This window comes from Pristiophorus japonicus, unplaced genomic scaffold (genome assembly GCF_044704955.1).
Source record: "Pristiophorus japonicus isolate sPriJap1 unplaced genomic scaffold, sPriJap1.hap1 HAP1_SCAFFOLD_366, whole genome shotgun sequence".
Classification (NCBI taxonomy): Eukaryota; Metazoa; Chordata; class Chondrichthyes; family Pristiophoridae; genus Pristiophorus; species Pristiophorus japonicus.
The window spans coordinates 532,626-550,367 of record NW_027253499.1 but is presented as its reverse complement, the minus strand read 5'-3'; the positions used below and the strand labels follow the sequence as shown (position 1 = coordinate 550,367).

General features: G+C 52.9%; 1 protein-coding gene across 1 annotated transcript in view; it reads left to right on the top strand.

Moving 5' to 3' along the window:
* Positions 1–16,020, top strand: part of LOC139250291 (POU domain, class 2, transcription factor 2-like) — a 108,433-nt gene extending 92,413 nt beyond the window's left edge. The window contains exon 12 of the mRNA XM_070872780.1: positions 15,899–16,020. Within this exon, the coding sequence (XP_070728881.1) occupies positions 15,899–15,938 (40 nt within the window). The 3' untranslated portion in view covers positions 15,939–16,020. The remainder of the gene's footprint in view (positions 1–15,898) is intronic.
* Positions 16,021–17,742: the final 1,722 nt, after the last annotated feature.

The following is a 17,742-nucleotide window of genomic DNA, read 5'->3' as shown; positions in this document are numbered from 1 at the left end:
GTATTCCTGAAGGTGCTGACCCTCTCTCCCCCCCTCCCTGAAGGTGCTGACTCTCTCCCCCCTCCCCTGAAGGTGCTGACTCTCTCCCCCCTCCCCTGAAGATGCTGACTCTCTCCCCCCTCCCCTGAAGGTGCTGACTCTCTCCCCCCTCCCCTGAAGGTGCTGACTCTCTTCCCCCCCTCCCCTGAAGGTGCTGACTCTCTCCCCCCCTCCCCTGAAGGTGCTGACTCTCTCCCCCCTCCCCTGAAGGTGCTGACTCTCTCCCCCCTCCCCTGAAGGTGCTGACTCTCTCCCCCCTCCCCTGAAGGTGCTCTCTCCCCCCTCCCCTGAAGGTGCTGACTCCCCCCTCCCCTGAAGGTGCTGACTCTCTCCCCCCTCCCCTGAAGGTGCTGACTCTCTTCCCCCTCCCCTGAAGGTGCTGACTCTCTCCCCCCTCCCCTGAAGGTGCTGACTCTCTCCCCCCTCCCCTGAAGGTGCTGACTCTCTCCCCCCTCCCCTGAAGGTGCTGACTCTCTCCCCCCTCCCCTGAAGGTGCTGACTCCCCCCTCCCCTGAAGGTGCTGACTCTCTTCCCCCCCTCCCCTGAAGGTGCTGACTCTCTCCCCCCTCCCCTGAAGGTGCTGACTCTCTCCCCCCTCCCCTGAAGGTGCTGACTCTCTCCCCCCTCCCCTGAAGGTGCTGACTCTTCCCCCTCCCCTGAAGGTGCTGACTCCCCCCTCCCCTGAAGGTGCTGACTCTCTCCCCCCTCCCCTGAAGGTGCTGACTCTCCCCCCCCTCCCCTGAAGGTGCTGACTCTCTCCCCCCTCCCCTGAAGATGCTGACTCTCCCCCCTCCCCTGAAGGTGTTGACTCTCCCCCCTCCCCTGAAGGTGTTGACTCTCCCCCCTCCCCTGAAGGTGCAGACTCTCCCCCCTCCCCTAAAGATGCTGACTCTCCCCCCTCCCCTGAAGGTGTTGACTCTCCCCCCTCCCCTGAAGGTGTTGACTCTCCCCCCTCCCCTGAAGATGCTGACTCTCTCCCCCCTCCCCTGAAGGTGCTGACTCTCTCCCCCCTCCCCTGAAGGAGTGAATCATGTTTTTTTCCTGTTGGAAGCAGATTATCTCTTTTGCTGGCCCTTTGTTCCTGGCCCCTCTGTTCCTCAGTGTGTCCCCTCTATTCCCTAGTGTGTCCCCTCTATATCTGTCTGTTCCCCATTGAGTTCCCTCTATAATTCCTGTATTCCCCAGTGGACTCCCTCTATATCCCTCTGTTTCCCGGTGTGTCCCCTCTATATCCTTCTGTTCCCCATTGCATTCTGGTTATTCACAGTGCACAGGATTTTCTCATTGTGTGGTTTTTTTACTCGCTGCGCGTTCCCTCCCCGTGCGTTCCCTCCCTGCGCGTTCTCTCACTGTGTGTTACTGTGTGTCCCCTCACTGTGTGTTCCTGTGTGTCCCCTCACTGTGTGTTCCTGTGTTCCCTCACTGTGTGTTCCTGTGTTCCCTCACTGTGTGTTCCTGTGTTCCCTCACTGTGTGTTCCTGTGTTCCCTCACTGTGTGTTTCTGTGTTGCCTCTCTGTGTGTTCCCTCTCTGTGTGTTGTCTCTCTCACTCTCTCTCTCTGTTCCCTCTGTGGGTTCTTCCTCTGTGTGTTTCTGTGCTCCGTCTCTGTGTGCTCCCTCTCTGTGTGTTCTCTCACTGCGTGTTCCAGTCCCTCGCTGTGTGTGTTCTCATGCGTTCCCTCACTGTGTGTCCTCTTACTGTGTGTTCCCATGCGTCCTCTCACTGTGTGTCCTCTTTCTGTGTGTTCTCTTTCTGTGTGTTCTCTTTCTGTGTGTTCTCTCACTGTGCGTTCTCTCACTGTGCGTTCTCTCACTGTGCGTTCTCTCACTGTGCGTCCTCTCTCTATGTGTTCTCTCACTGTGTTCTCTCACTGTGTTCTCTCACTGTGCGTTCTCTCAATGTGCGTTCTCTCACTGTGCGTTCTCTCACTGTGCGTTCCCTCACTGTGCGTTCTCTCACTGTGCGTTCTCTGTGCGTTCTCTCACTGTGCGTTCTCTCACTGTGTGTTCTCACACTGTGCGTTCTCTCACTGTGTTCTCATGCAATCCCTCACTGTGTGTTCCCATGCGTCCTCTCTCTATGTGTTCTCTCACTGTGTTCTCTCACTGTGCGTTCTCTCAATGTGCGTTCTCTCAATGTGCGTTCTCTCACTGTGTGTTCTCTCACTGTGTGCTCTCTGTGTGTTCTCTCACTGTGTGTTCTCTCACTGTGTTCTCTCTCTGTGCGTTCTCTCTCTGTGTGTTCTCTCACTGTGTTCTCATGCATTCCCTCACTGTGTTCCCATGCGTCCTCTCTCTATGTGTTCTCTCACTGTGTTCTCTCACTGTGTGTTCTCTCACTGTGTTCTCATGCATTCCCTCACTGTGTGTTCCCATGCGTCCTCTCACTGTGTGTTCTCTCACTGTGTGTTCTCTCACTGTGTGTTCTCTCTGTGTGTGTTCTCTCACTGTGTGTTCTCTCACTGTGTGTTCTCTCTCTGTGCGTTCTCTCACTGTGTGTTCTCTCACTGTGTGTTCTCTCTGTGTGTGTTCTCTCACTGTGTGTTCTCTCACTGTGTGTTCTCTCTCTGTGCGTTCTCCCACTGTGTGTTCTCTCTCTGTGTGTTCTCTCACTGTGTGTTCTCACACTGTGCATTCTCTCACTGTGCGTTCTCTCACTGTGTTCTCATGCAATCCCTCACTGTGTGTTCCCATGCGTCCTCTCAGTGTTCTCTCTCTGTGCGTTCTCTCTCTGTGTGTTCTCTCACTGTGTTCTCATGCATTCCCTCACTGTGTTCCCATGCGTCCTCTCTCTATGTGTTCTCTCACTGTGTTCTCTCACTGTGTGTTCTCTCACTGTTTTCTCATGCATTCCCTCACTGTGTGTTCCCATGCATCCTCTCACTGTGTGTTCTCTCTCTGTGTGTTCTCTCACTGTGTGTTCTCTCTCTGTGTGTTCTCTCACTGTGTGTTCTCTCACTGTGCGTTCTCTCACTGTGTGTTCTCTCTCTCTGTGTTCTCTCTCTCTGTGTTCTCTCTCTGTGTGTTCTCTCACTGTGTGTTCTCTCACTGTGCGTTCTCTCACTGTGCGTTCTCTCACTGTGTGTTCTCTCTCTCTGTGTTCTCTCTCTGTGTGTTCTCTCACTGTGTGTTCTCTCACTGTGCGTTCTCTCACTGTGTGTTCTCTCTCTGTGTGTTCTCTCACTGTGTGTTCTCTCTCTGTGTGTTCCCTCACTGTGTGTTCCCATGCGTCCTCTCACTTTGTGTTCTCACACTTTGTGTTCTCTCACTGTGTGTTCTCTCTGTGTGTGTTCTCTCACTGTGTGTTCTCTCTCTGTGTGTTCGCTCACTGTGCGTTCCCTCACTGTGCGTTCCCTCACTGTGCGTTCCCTCAATGTGTGTTCCCTCACTGTGCGTTCCCTCAATGTGCGTTCTCTCACTGTGCGTTCTCTCACTGTGCGTTCTCTCACTGTGCGTTCCCTCACTGTGCGTTCTCTCACTGTGCGTTCTCTCACTGTGCGTTCCCTCACTGTGCGTTCTCTCACTGTGCGTTCTCTCACTGTGCGTTCTCTCACTGTGCGTTCTCTCACTGTGCGTTCTCTCACTGTGCGTTCCCTCACTGTGTGTTCTCTCACTGTGCGTTCTCAATGTGCGTTCCCTCACTGTGTGTTCTCTCACTGTGCGTTCTCTCACTGTGCGTTCCCTCACTGTGTGTTCTCTCACTGTGCGTTCTCTCACTGTGCGTTCTCTCACTGTGCGTTCTCTCACTGTGCGTTCCCTCACTGTGCGTTCCCTCACTGTGCGTTCTCTCACTGTGCGTTCTCACTGTGCGTTCTCACAATGTGCGTTCCCTCACTGTGCGTTCTCTCACTGTGCGTTCTCTCACTGTGCGTTCTCTCACTGTGCGTTCCCTCACTGTGCGTTCTCTCACTGTGCGTTCTCTCACTGTGCGTTCTCTCACTGTGCGTTCTCTCACTGTGCGTTCTCTCACTGTGCGTTCTCTCACTGTGCGTTCTCTCACTGTGCGTTCTCTCACTGTGCGTTCTCTCACTGTGCGTTCCCTCACTGTGCGTTCTCTCACTGTGCGTTCCCTCACTGTGCGTTCTCAATGTGCGTTCCCTCACTGTGCGTTCTCTCACTGTGCGTTCCCTCACTGTGCATTCTCTCACTGTGCGTTCTCTCACTGTGTGTTCCCTCACTGTGCGTTCTCTCACTGTGCGTTCCCTCACTGTGCGTTCTCTCACTGTGCGTTCTCAATGTGCGTTCCCTCACTGTGCGTTCTCTCACTGTGCGTTCCCTCACTGTGCATTCTCTCAATGTGCGTTCCCTCACTGTGCGTTCCCTCACTGTGCGTTCTCTCACTGTGCGTTCCCTCACTGTGTGTTCTCTCACTGTGCGTTCTCTCACTGTGCGTTCTCTCACTGTGCGTTCCCTCACTGTGCGTTCTCTCACTGTGCGTTCCCTCACTGTGCGTTCTCTCACTGTGCGTTCTCTCACTGTGCGTTCTCACTGTGCGTTCTCTCAATGTGCGTTCTCTCACTCTGCGTTCTCACTGTGCGTTCTCTCAATGTGCGTTCTCTCACTGTGCGTTCCCTCACTGTGTGTTCTCTCACTGTGCGTTCTCTCACTGTGCGTTCTCTCACTGTGCGTTCTCTCACTGTGCGTTCCCTCACTGTGCGTTCTCTCAATGTGCGTTCCCTCACTGTGCGTTCTCTCACTGTGCGTTCTCTCACTGTGCGTTCCCTCACTGTGCGTTCTCTCACTGTGCGTTCCCTCACTGTGCGTTCTCAATGTGCGTTCCCTCACTGTGCGTTCCCTCACTGTGTGTTCTCTCACTGTGCGTTCTCTCACTGTGCGTTCTCTCACTGTGCGTTCTCTCACTGTGCGTTCTCAATGTGCGTTCCCTCACTGTGCGTTCCCTCACTGTGTGTTCTCTCACTGTGCGTTCCCTCACTGTGTGTTCTCTCACTGTGCGTTCCCTCACTGTGCGTTCCCTCACTGTGCGTTCTCTCACTGTGCGTTCCCTCACTGTGCGTTCTCTCACTGTGTGTTCTCTCACTGTGTGTTCCCTCACTGTGCGTTCTCTCACTGTGCGTTCCCTCACTGTGCGTTCCCTCACTGTGTGTTCTCTCCCTGTGCGTTCTCTCGCTGTGTGTTCCCTCACTGTGCGTTCCCTCACTGTGTGTTCTCTCACTGTGCGTTCCCTCACTGTGCGGTCTCTCACTGTGCGTTCCCTCACTGTGTGTTCTCTCTCTGTGCGTTCTCTCACTGTGTGTTCCCTCACTGTGCGTTCCCTCACTGTGCGGTCTCTCACTGTGCGTTCTCTCACTGTGTGTTCTCTCACTGTGTGTTCTCTCACTGTGTGTTCTCTCACTGTGCGTTCCCTCACTGTGCGTTCTCTCACTGTGAGTTCTCTCACTGTGAGTTCTCTCACTGTGCGTTCCCTCACTGTGTGTTCTCTCACTGTGTGTTCTCTCACTGTGCGTTCCCTCACTGTGTGTTCCCTCACTGTGTGTTCTCTCACTGTGTGTTCCCTCACTGTGTGTTCTCTCACTGTGTGTTCCCTCACTGTGTGTTCTCTCACTGTGTGTTCCCTCACTGTGTGTTCTCTCACTGTGTGTTCCCTCACTGTGTGTTCTCTCACTGTGCGTTCCCTCACTGTGTGTTCTCTCACTGTGTGTTCTCTCACTGTGTGTTCCCTCACTGTGTGTTCTCTCACTGTGCGTTCTCTCACTGTGCGTTCCCTCACTGTGCGTTCTCTCACTGTGCGTTCTCTCACTGTGTGTTCTCTCACTGTGCGTTCTCTCACTGTGCGTTCTCTCACTGTGCGTTCCCTCACTGTGTGTTCTCTCACTGTGCGTTCTCTCACTGTGCGTTCTCTCACTGTGTGTTCCCTCACTGTGCGTTCTCTCACTGTGTGTTCTCTCACTGTGCGTTCTCTCACTGTGCGTTCTCTCACTGTGTGTTCTCTCACTGTGCGTTCTCTCACTGTGTGTTCCCTCACTGTGTGTTCTCTCACTGTGTGTTCTCTCGCTGTGTGTTCTCTCACTGTGCGTTCTCTCACTGTGCGTTCTCTCACTGTGCGTTCCCTCACTGTGTATTCTCTCACTGTGAGTTCTCTCACTGTGCGTTCTCTCGCTGTGCATTTTCTCACTGTGTGTTCTCTCACTGTGCATTCTCTCACTGTGTGTTCTCTCACTGTGCGTTCCCTCACTGTGCGTTCTCTCACTGTGCATTCTCTCACTGTGTGTTCTCTCACTGTGCATTTTCTCACTGTGCGTTCTCTCACTGTGTATTCTCTCACTGTGCGTTCTCTCGCTGTGCATTTTCTCACTGTGTGTTCTCTCACTGTGCATTTTCTCACTGTGCGTTCCCTCACTGTGTGTTCCCTCACTGTGCGGTCTCTCACTGTGCGTTCCCTCACTGTGTGTTCTCTCTCTGTGCTTTCCCTCACTGTGCGTTCCCTCACTGTGCGTTCTCTCACTGTGCGTTCTCTCACTGTGCGTTCTCTCACTGTGCGTTCTCTCACTGTGCGTTCTCTCACTGTGCGTTCTCTCACTGTGCGTTCTCTCACTGTGCGTTCTCTCACTGTGCGTTCTCTCACTGTGCGTTCTCTCACTGTGCGTTCTCTCACTGTGCGTTCTCTCACTGTGCGTTCCCTCACTGTGCGTTCTCTCACTGTGCGTTCTCTCACTGTGCGTTCTCTCACTGTGCGTTCTCTCGCACTGTGCGTTCTCTCACTGTGCGTTCTCTCACTGTGCGTTCTCTCACTGTGCGTTCTCTCACTGTGCGTTCCCTCACTGTTCGTTCTCTCACTGTGCGTTCCCTCACTGTGCGTTCCCTCACTGTGTGTTCTCTCACTGTGTGTTCTCTCACTGTGCATTCTCTCACTGTGTGTTCTCTCACTGTGAGTTCCCTCACTATGCGTTCCTTCACTGTGCATTCTCTCACTGTGTGTTCTAATGTGTTCTCTCGCTGTGCGTTCCCTCACTGTGCGTTCTCTCACTGTGTGTTCCCTCACTGTGCATTCTCTACTGTGTGTTCCCTCACTGTGCGTTCTCTACTGTGTGTTCCCTCGCTGTGCGTTCTCTCGCTGTGCGTTCCCTCGCTGTGTGTTCTCATGCGTTCTCTCACTGTGTGTTTCTGTGTTCTCTCATTGTGTGTTCTCTCACTGTGTTCTCATGCGTTCCCTCGCTGTGTGTTCTCTCGCTGTGTGTGTTCTCTCACTGTGTGTTTCTGTGTTCTCTCATTGTGTGTTCTCTCTCTGTGTGTTCTCTCACTGTGTTCTCATGCGTTCCCTCATTGTGTGTTCTCTCGCTGTGTGTGTTCTCTCACTGTGTGTTCTCATGCGTTCCCTCACCGTGTGTTCTCATGCGTTCTCTCACTGTGTGTTTCTTTGTTCTCTCACTGTGTGTTTCTGTGTTCTCTCATTTTGTGTTTCTGTGTTCTCTCACTGTGTGTTCTCATGCGTTCTCTCACTGTGTGTTCTCTCGCTGTGCGTTCTCTCGCTGTGCGTTCTCTCGCTGTGCGTTCTCTCGCTGTGTGTTCTCTCGCTGTGTGTTCTCTCACTGTGCGTTCTCTCACTGTGTGTTCCCTCACTGTGCGTTCCCTCACTGTGTGTTCTCTCGCTGTGTGTTCTCTCGCTGTGCGTTCCCTCACTGTGCGTTCTCTCACTGTGCGTTCTCTCACTGTGTGTTCCCTCACTGTGCGTTCTCTCACTGTGCGTTCTCTCACTGTGTGTTCCCTCACTGTGTGTTCTCTCGCTGTGTGTTCTCTCGCTGTGTGTTCTCTCGCTGTGCGTTCTCTCGCTGTGCGTTCTCTCACTGTGCGTTCTCTCGCTGTGTGTTCTCTCGCTGTGTGTTCTCTCACTGTGCGTTCTCTCGCTGTGTGTTCTCTCGCTGTGCGTTCCCTCACTGTGTGTTCTCTCACTGTGCGTTCCCTCACTGTGCGTTCCCTCACTGTGCGTTCTCTCACTGTGTGTTCCCTCACTGTGCGTTCCCTCACTGTGTGTTCTCTCACTGTGTGTTCTCTCACTGTGTGTTCTCTCACTGTGAGTTCCCTCACTGTGCGTTCTCTCACTGTGCGTTCCCTCACTGTGCGTTCTCTCACTGTGCGTTCCCTCACTGTGCGTTCCCTCACTGTGCGTTCTCTCACTGTGCGTTCCCTCATTGTGCGTTCCCTCACTGTGCGTTCCCTCACTGTGCGTTCCCTCACTGTGCGTTCTCTCAATGTGCGTTTCATCACTGTGTGTTATCTCACTGTGCGTTCTCTCACTGTGCGTTCTCTCACTGTGCGTTCTCTCACTGTGCGTTCTCTCACTGTGCGTTCCCTCACTGTGCGTTCCCTCACTGTGCGTTCTCTCACTGTGCGTTCCCTCACTGTGCGTTCCCTCACTGTGCGTTCTCTCACTGTGCGTTCTCTCACTGTGCGTTCTCTCACTGTGCGTTCTCTCACTGTGCGTTCTCTCACTGTGCGTTCCCTCACTGTGCGTTCTCTCACTGTGCGTTCTCTCACTGTGTGTTCCATCACTGTGTGTTCCCTCACTGTGTGTTCTCTCACTGTGTGTTCTCTCGCTGTGTGTTATCTCGCTGTGTGTTCTCTCACTGTGCGTTCTCTCACTGTGCGTTCTCTCACTGTGCATTCCCTCACTGTGTATTCTCTCACTGTGAGTTCTCTCGCTGTGCGTTCTCTCGCTGTGCATTTTCTCACTGTGTGTTCTCTCACTGTGCCTTCTCTCACTGTGTGTTCTCTCACTGTGCGTTCCCTCACTGTGCGTTCTCTCACTGTGCATTCTCTCACTGTGTGTTCTCTCACTGTGCATTTTCTCACTGTGCGTTCTCTCACTGTGTATTCTCTCACTGTGCGTTCTCTCGCTGTGCATTTTCTCACTGTGTGTTCTCTCACTGTGCATTTTCTCACTGTGCGTTCTCTCACTGTGCGTTCTCTCACTGTGCGTTCCCTCACTGTGCGTTCTCTCACTGTGCGTTCTCTCACTGTGCGTTCTCTCACTGTGCGTTCTCTCACTGTGCGTTCCCTCACTGTGCGTTCCCTCACTGTGCGTTCTCTCACTGTGTGTTCTCTCACTGTGCGTTCCCTCACTGTGCGTTCTCTCACTGTGCGTTCCCTCACTGTGCGTTCCCTCACTGTGCGTTCTCTCACTGTGCGTTCCCTCACTGTGTGTTCCCTCACTGTGTGTTATCTCACTGTGCGTTCTCTCACTGTGCGTTCTCTCACTGTGCGTTCCTTCACTGTGCGTTCTCTCACTGTGCGTTCCCTCACTGTGCGTTCCCTCACTGTGCGTTCCCTCACTGTGCGTTCTCTCACTGTGCGTTCTCTCACTGTGCGTTCTCTCACTGTGCGTTCTCTCACTGTGCGTTCCCTCACTGTGCGTTCCCTCACTGTGCGTTCCCTCACTGTGCGTTCTCTCACTGTGCGTTTCCTCACTGTGTGTTCTCTCACTGTGAGTTCTCTCACTGTGCGTTCTCTCACTGTGCGTTCTCTCACTGTGCGTTCCCTCACTGTGCGTTCCCTCACTGTGCGTTCTCTCACTGTGCGTTCCCTCACTGTGCGTTCCCTCACTGTGCGTTCCCTCACTGTGCGTTCTCTCACTGTGCGTTCTCTCACTGTGCGTTCCCTCACTGTGCGTTCCCTCACTGTGCGTTCCCTCACTGTGCGTTCCCTCACTGTGCGTTCCCTCACTGTGCGTTCTCTCACTGTGCGTTCTCTCACTGTGCGTTCCCTCAATGTGCGTTCTCTCACTGTGCGTTCTCTCACTGTGCGTTCTCTCACTGTGCGTTCCCTCACTGTGCGTTCCCTCACTGTGCATTCTCTCACTGTGCGTGCTCTCACTGTGCGTTCCCTCAATGTGCGTTCTCTCACTGTGCGTTCTCTCACTGTGCGTTCTCTCACTGTGCGTTCTCTCACTGTGCATTCTCTCACTGTGTGTTCTCTCACTGTGCATTCTCTCACTGTGTGTTCTCTCACTGTGTGTTCTCTCACTGTGCATTCTCTCACTGTGTGTTCTCTCACTGTGCGTTCTCTCACTGTGAGTTCCCTCACTATGCGTTCCCTCACTGTGCATTCTCTCACTGTGCATTCTCTCACTGTGTGTTCTCATGTGTTCTCTCGCTGTGCGTTCCCTCACTGTGTGTTCTCTCGCTGTGCGTTCTCTCACTGTGTGTTCCCTCACTGTGCATTCTCTACTGTGTGTTCTCTCACTGTGTGTTCCCTCACTGTGCATTCTCTACTGTGTGTTCTCTCACTGTGTGTTCCCTCACTGTGCGTTCTCTCGCTGTGCGTTCTCTACTGTGTGTTCCCTCGCTGTGCGTTCTCTCGCTGTGCGTTCCCTCGCTGTGTGTTCTCATGCGTTCTCTCACTGTGTGTTTCTGTGTTCTCTCATTGTGTGTTCTCTCACTGTGTTCTCATGCGTTCCCTCGCTGTGTGTTCTCTCGCTGTGTGTGTTCTCTCACTGTGTGTTCTCATGCGTTCCCTCACCGTGTGTTCTCATGCGTTCTCTCACTGTGTGTTTCTTTGTTCTCTCACTGTGTGTTTCTGTGTTCTCTCATTTTGTGTTTCTGTGTTCTCTCACTGTGTGTTCTCATGCGTTCTCTCACTGTGTGTTCTCTCGCTGTGCGTTCTCTCGCTGTGCGTTCTCTCGCTGTGCGTTCTCTCGCTGTGTGTTCTCTCGCTGTGTGTTCTCTCACTGTGCGTTCTCTCACTGTGTGTTCCCTCACTGTGCGTTCCCTCACTGTGTGTTCTCTCGCTGTGTGTTCTCTCGCTGTGCGTTCCCTCACTGTGCGTTCTCTCACTGTGCGTTCTCTCACTGTGTGTTCCCTCACTGTGCGTTCTCTCACTGTGCGTTCTCTCACTGTGTGTTCCCTCACTGTGTGTTCTCTCGCTGTGTGTTCTCTCACTGTGTGTTCTCTCGCTGTGCGTTCTCTCGCTGTGCGTTCTCTCACTGTGCGTTCTCTCGCTGTGCGTTCTCTCGCTGTGTGTTCCCTCACTGTGTGTTCTCTCGCTGTGTGTTCTCTCACTGTGTGTTCTCTCGCTGTGCGTTCTCTCGCTGTGTGTTCTCTCGCTGTGCGTTCCCTCACTGTGTGTTCTCTTGCTGTGCGTTCTCTCACTGTGTGTTCTCTCGCTGTGCGTTCTCTCACTGTGTGTTCTCTCACTGTGTGTTCTCTCGCTGTGCGTTCTCTCACTGTGTGTTCCCTCACTGTGTGTTCTCTCACTGTGCGTTCTCTCGCTGTGTGTTCTCTCGCTGTGTGTTCCCTCACTGTGTGTTCCCTCACTGTGCGGTCTCTCACTGTGCGTTCCCTCACTGTGTGTTCTCTCTCTGTGCGTTCTCTCACTGTGCGTTCTCTCACTGTGCGTTCTCTCACTGTGCGTTCCCTCACTGTGCGTTCTCTCACTGTGCGTTCTCTCACTGTGCGTTCTCTCACTGTGCGTTCTCTCACTGTGTGTTCCCTCACTGTGCGTTCCCTCACTGTGCGTTCCCTCACTGTGCGTTCTCTCACTGTGCGTTCTCTCACTGTGCGTTCTCTCACTGTGTGTTCCCTCACTGTGCGTTCCCTCACTGTGTGTTCTCTCACTGTGCGTTCTCTCACTGTGCGTTCCCTCACTGTGCGTTCCCTCACTGTGCGTTCCCTCACTGTGCGTTCTCTCACTGTGCGTTCCCTCACTGTGCGTTCCCTCACTGTGCGTTCTCTCACTGTGTGTTCCCTCACTGTGCGTTCCCTCACTGTGTGTTCTCTCACTGTGTGTTCTCTCACTGTGCGTTCCCTCACTGTGCGTTCTCTCACTGTGCGTTCACTCACTGTGCGTTCCCTCACTGTGCGTTCTCTCACTGTGCGTTCCCTCACTGTGCGTTCCCTCACTGTGCGTTCCCTCACTGTGCGTTCCCTCACTGTGCGTTCCCTCACTGTGCGTTCCCTCACTGTGCGTTCTCTCACTGTGCGTTCTCTCACTGTGCGTTCTCTCACTGTGCGTTCCCTCACTGTGCGTTCCCTCACTGTGCGTTCTCTCACTGTGCGTTTCCTCACTGTGTGTTCTCTCACTGTGCGTTCTCTCACTGTGCGTTCTCTCACTGTGCGTTCTCTCACTGTGCGTTCCCTCACTGTGCGTTCCCTCACTGTGCGTTCTCTCACTGTGCGTTCCCTCACTGTGCGTTCCCTCACTGTGCGTTCTCTCACTGTGCTTTCTCTCACTGTGCGTTCTCTCACTGTGCGTTCTCTCACTGTGCGTTCTCTCACTGTGCGTTCTCTCACTGTGCGTTCCCTCACTGTGCGTTCTCTCACTGTGCGTTCCCTCAATGTGCGTTCTCTCACTGTGCGTTCTCTCACTGTGCGTTCTCTCACTGTGCGTTCCCTCACTGTGCGTTCTCTCACTGTGCGTTCTCTCACTGTGCGTTCTCTCAACTGTGCGTTCCCTCACTGTGCGTTCTCTCACTGTGCGTGCTCTCACTGTGCGTTCCCTCAATGTGCGTTCTCTCACTGTGCGTTCTCTCACTGTGTGTTCTCTCACTGTGCGTTCTCTCACTGTGTGTTCTCTCACTGTGCATTCTCTCACTGTGTGTTCTCTCACTGTGCATTCTCTCACTGTGAGTTCTCTCACTGTGTGTTCTCTCACTGTGCATTCTCTCACTGTGTGTTCTCTCACTGTGCATTCTCTCACTGTGTGTTCTCTCACTGTGAGTTCCCTCACTATGCGTTCCTTCACTGTGCATTCTCTCACTGTGTGTTCTCATGTGTTCTCTCGCTGTGCGTTCCCTCACTGTGTGTTCTCTCGCTGTGCGTTCTCTCACTGTGTGTTCCCTCACTGTGCATTCTCTACTGTGTGTTCTCTCACTGTGTGTTCCCTCACTGTGCATTCTCTACTGTGTGTTCTCTCACTGTGTGTTCCCTCACTGTGCGTTCTCTACTGTGCGTTCCCTCACTGTGCGTTCCCTCACTGTGTGTTCCCTCACTGTGCGTTCCCTCACTGTGCGTTCTCTCACTGTGCGTTCTCTCACTGTGTGTTCTCTCACTGTGCGTTCCCTCACTGTGCGTTCCCTCACTGTGCGTTCCCTCACTGTGCGTTCCCTCACTGTGCGTTCTCTCACTGTGCGTTCCCTCACTGTGCGTTCCCTCACTGTGCGTTCCCTCACTGTGCGTTCTCTCACTGTGTGTTCTCTCACTGTGCGTTCTCTCACTGTGAGTTCCCTCACTTTGCGTTCCCTCACTGTGCATTCTCTCACTGTGCATTCTCTCACTGTGTGTTCTCATGTGTTCTCTCGCTGTGCGTTCCCTCACTGTGTGTTCTCTCACTGTGCGTTCTCTCACTGTGCGTTCTCTCACTGTGCGTTCTCTCACTGTGCGTTCCCTCACTGTGCGTTCCCTCACTGTGCGTTCCCTCACTGTGCGTTCTCTCACTGTGCGTTCCCTCACTGTGCGTTCCCTCACTGTGCGTTCTCTCACTGTGCGTTCTCTCACTGTGCGTTCCCTCACTGTGCGTTCTCTCACTGTGCGTTCTCTCACTGTGCGTTCCCTCACTGTGCGTTCTCTCACTGTGCGTTCTCTCACTGTGCGTTCCCTCAATGTGCGTTCTCTCACTGTGCGTTCTCTCACTGTGCGTTCTCTCACTGTGCGTTCCCTCACTGTGCGTTCTCTCACTGTGCGTGCTCTCACTGTGCGTTCTCTCACTGTGCGTTCTCTCACTGTGCGTTCCCTCAATGTGCGTTCTCTCACTGTGCGTTCTCTCACTGTGTGTTCTCTCACTGTGCGTTCTCTCACTGTGTGTTCTCTCACTGTGCGTTCTCTCACTGTGTGTTCTCTCACTGTGCGTTCTCTCACTGTGAGTTCTCTCACTGTGTGTTCTCTCACTGTGCATTCTCTCACTGTGTGTTCTCTCACTGTGCATTCTCTCACTGTGTGTTCTCTCACTGTGAGTTCCCTCACTATGCGTTCCTTCACTGTGCATTCTCTCACTGTGTGTTCTCATGTGTTCTCTTGCTGTGCGTTCCCTCACTGTGTGTTCTCTCGCTGTGCGTTCTCTCACTGTGTGTTCCCTCACTGTGCATTCTCTACTGTGTGTTCTCTCACTGTGTGTTCCCTCACTGTGCATTCTCTACTGTGCGTTCTCTCACTGTGCGTTCTCTCACTGTGCGTTCCCTCAATGTGCGTTCTCTCACTGTGCGTTCTCTCACTGTGTGTTCTCTCACTGTGCGTTCTCTCACTGTGTGTTCTCTCACTGTGCGTTCTCTCACTGTGTGTTCCCTCACTGTGCGTTCTCTACTGTGTGTTCCCTCGCTGTGCGTTCTCTCGCTGTGCGTTCCCTCGCTGTGTGTTCTCATGCGTTCTCTCACTGTGTGTTTCTGTGTTCTCTCATTGTGTGTTCTCTCACTGTGTTCTCATGCGTTCCCTCGCTGTGTGTTCTCTCGCTGTGTGTGTTCTCTCACTGTGTGTTTCTGTGTTCTCTCATTGTGTGTTCTCTCTCTGTGTGTTCTCTCACTGTGTTCTCATGTGTTCCCTCATTGTGTGTTCTCTCGCTGTGTGTGTTCTCTCACTGTGTGTTCTCATGCGTTCCCTCACCGTGTGTTCTCATGCGTTCTCTCACTGTGTGTTTCTTTGTTCTCTCACTGTGTGTTTCTGTGTTCTCTCATTTTGTGTTTCTGTGTTCTCTCACTGTGTGTTCTCATGCGTTCTCTCACTGTGTGTTCTCTCGCTGTGCGTTCTCTCGCTGTGCGTTCTCTCGCTGTGCGTTCTCTCGCTGTGTGTTCTCTCGCTGTGTGTTCTCTCACTGTGCGTTCTCTCACTGTGCGTTCTCTCACTGTGTGTTCCCTCACTGTGCGTTCCCTCACTGTGTGTTCTCTCGCTGTGTGTTCTCTCGCTGTGCGTTCCCTCACTGTGCGTTCTCTCACTGTGCGTTCTCTCACTGTGTGTTCCCTCACTGTGCGTTCTCTCACTGTGCGTTCTCTCACTGTGTGTTCCCTCACTGTGTGTTCTCTCGCTGTGTGTTCTCTCACTGTGTGTTCTCTCGCTGTGCGTTCTCTCGCTGTGCGTTCTCTCACAGTGCGTTCTCTCGCTGTGTGTTCTCTCGCTGTGTGTTCTCTCACTGTGCGTTCTCTCGCTGTGTGTTCTCTCGCTGTGCGTTCCCTCACTGTGTGTTCTCTTGCTGTGCGTTCTCTCACTGTGTGTTCTCTCGCTGTGCGTTCTCTCACTGTGTGTTCTCTCACTGTGTGTTCTCTCGCTGTGCGTTCTCTCACTGTGTGTTCCCTCACTGTGTGTTCTCTCACTGTGCGTTCTCTCGCTGTGTGTTCTCTCGCTGTGTGTTCCCTCACTGTGTGTTCTCTCGCTGTGCGTTCTCTCACTGTGCGTTCTCTCGCTGTGTGTTCTCTCGCTGTGCGTTCTCTCACTGTGCGTTCTCTCGCTGTGCGTTCCCTCACTGTGCGTTCTCTCGCTGTGCGTTCCCTCACTGTGTGTTCTCTCGCTGTGCGTTCTCTCACTGTGTGTTCTCATGCGTTCCCTCACTGTGTATTCTCTCGCTGTGTGTTCCCTCACTGTGTGTTCTCTCGCTGTGTGTTCTCATGCGTTCTCTCATTGTGTGTTCTCATGCGTTCCCTCACTGTGTATTCTCTCACTGTGTGTTCTCTCGCTGTGCGTTCTCTCGCTGTGTGTTCTCTGTGTGTTCTCATGCGTTCTCTCACTGTGTGTTCTCATGCGTTCCCTCACTGTGTATTCTCTCGCTGTGTGTTCTCTCGCTGTGTATGTTCTCTCACTGTGTGTTTTTGCGTTCCCTCACTGTGCGTTCCCTCACTGTGTGTTTCTGTGTTCTCTCACTGTGTGTTCCTTTGTATTCCTGTGTGTTCCCACTGCCTGTGGCTCACGTTCTTCCCTCTTCTCTTGCAGCCCTCGCGAGTGGTGGAACCATTCCAATTACCAGCCTTGATGCCAGTGGTAACCTGGTGCTGTCGAGTGGTGCAGGCAGTGCAGGGACGCAGAGCATTGTTACCTCACCCCTCTTCCTCAACCACCCCGGCCTGCCTCTCCTCGCCAGTAACCCGGCAGCCGGCAGTCTGGCCTCCGTCGCCTCGCTCCGAACCAAACCCTCCCCGGCCTGCGTCGAGCCGGGGGCCTCTGCCGTCGCCATCGGCCCCGCGGCATCCAGTGCAGAGTGACCCGGGGGGGGTGGTGCGGAGTAACACTCGCTCTGACTCCACTTCATCAGCTCCCTCTGGACCCGTGGAGGAGTGACCCCAGAGAGGTGGCGCTCACTCAGACAGCCCCGTCACCTGTGCTCCCAGAGGGTGGGGCTCACAGCCTGATTCGCGACTTTTACTCATTCAAAATGGATTCTGCAATGTTTTGCAGTTTGCTTTTTGTTTTTAAACGTTCATTTTCTCTGGGATTTGTTTTTTTTTTATATCATTTGTAGTGTTTATTTTGTATTTACGTCCCGGTGGGGAGGGAATTTATCTATTTATTTACTCTTTTTGAAATATTTTATTCAGATACAAACACCTCCCCATAACAACCAAACCAAAAGAAAGAATCATCTCTTATTATTGCTCCAATCCAGTGCCTGAACTCCCGGTTATAAAACACACACACACACGCAAAGCTTTTTAAAATGTTTCTCCGGAATTTGAATATTTCAAACATAACGACAGTGGGTTTTAGTTCAAAATAAGTGGCAGACATTGCTGTGTCTGCTACCAATATACCTCATAGCCAGGGAGGGGGGCCACAGCGGGAAAATCCAGACCCCTCCTCCTCTCGCTCTGCTCCCGGGGTCTTCCTGTCTCCCCCGCCCCCCGCCCCCCCCCCCCCTCCAAAAAAGAATAACAAGCCCTGGCTTTCCTCCGAAATATATTTAATAATGATTTAAAAAGAAAACCAAAGTCTTGTTGAGAGGAGTGGGCCATTTCGACGGGTTGGGACTAAACTAGAAGGGGCGGGGGTGTGTGGGTGGATGGTGCCAACCAGCTCCCATCCTGATCCCCACCCCCCCCCCCCCCCCCAAACTCCGAGCTCAGTTTAGCTTTTCGCCTCCCGATTTCTGATTTCAGGTGTTTAACTCTAGACTGTGAACCAGCGTGTCCACGAGTGTGTGGACCAACGCGTACACGAGTGTGTGGACCAGTGTATACACGAGACTGTGTACACGAGTACAGCTTTAGGAGAGTGTGCGCAGGGGGGGCAGAGGGAGCCCCCCCCCTCCCACCCACCGCCTCCTCCTCCTCACTGCCTCCCTTTAAAAAAACCCCCTTTTAACCCTGGAACTGAAGTGATCCTCACCTACTTTAGATGGAATGTATCTGTTTAGCTAAATAGTTTTTATAGAAGAAATCTATGTTCGGCTCTTATTGCATATGTATAAAAAAAAATACAAAAGAAACTTGACTTTAGACCAAAAATTCTCCTATCTCCACATTAACCGGTTGGTGGTTGTTAGCGCGATCCTGATGCACAGAAATACCAAAAAAATAAAACCCCAATCCCGGCCGGGGTCAGGGTTCGGGGTCAGGGTCAGGTTCTGACCCCAGCTCCGACCCCAGCCCCACTCACTCACTCACTCACTCAGCGCTGGGCTTCACCAACTGACCCACCTCTCCCAGTGAATCTCAGTCTGCGTCATCAGAGGCAATTGGGCATCATTAATGTTTAGCAACGCCATTAAAATGCATCGACATTGTTTCATTACCGCCATTACTATTAATACGGCCCGTTAATATTAATTTGCAGCATTGATG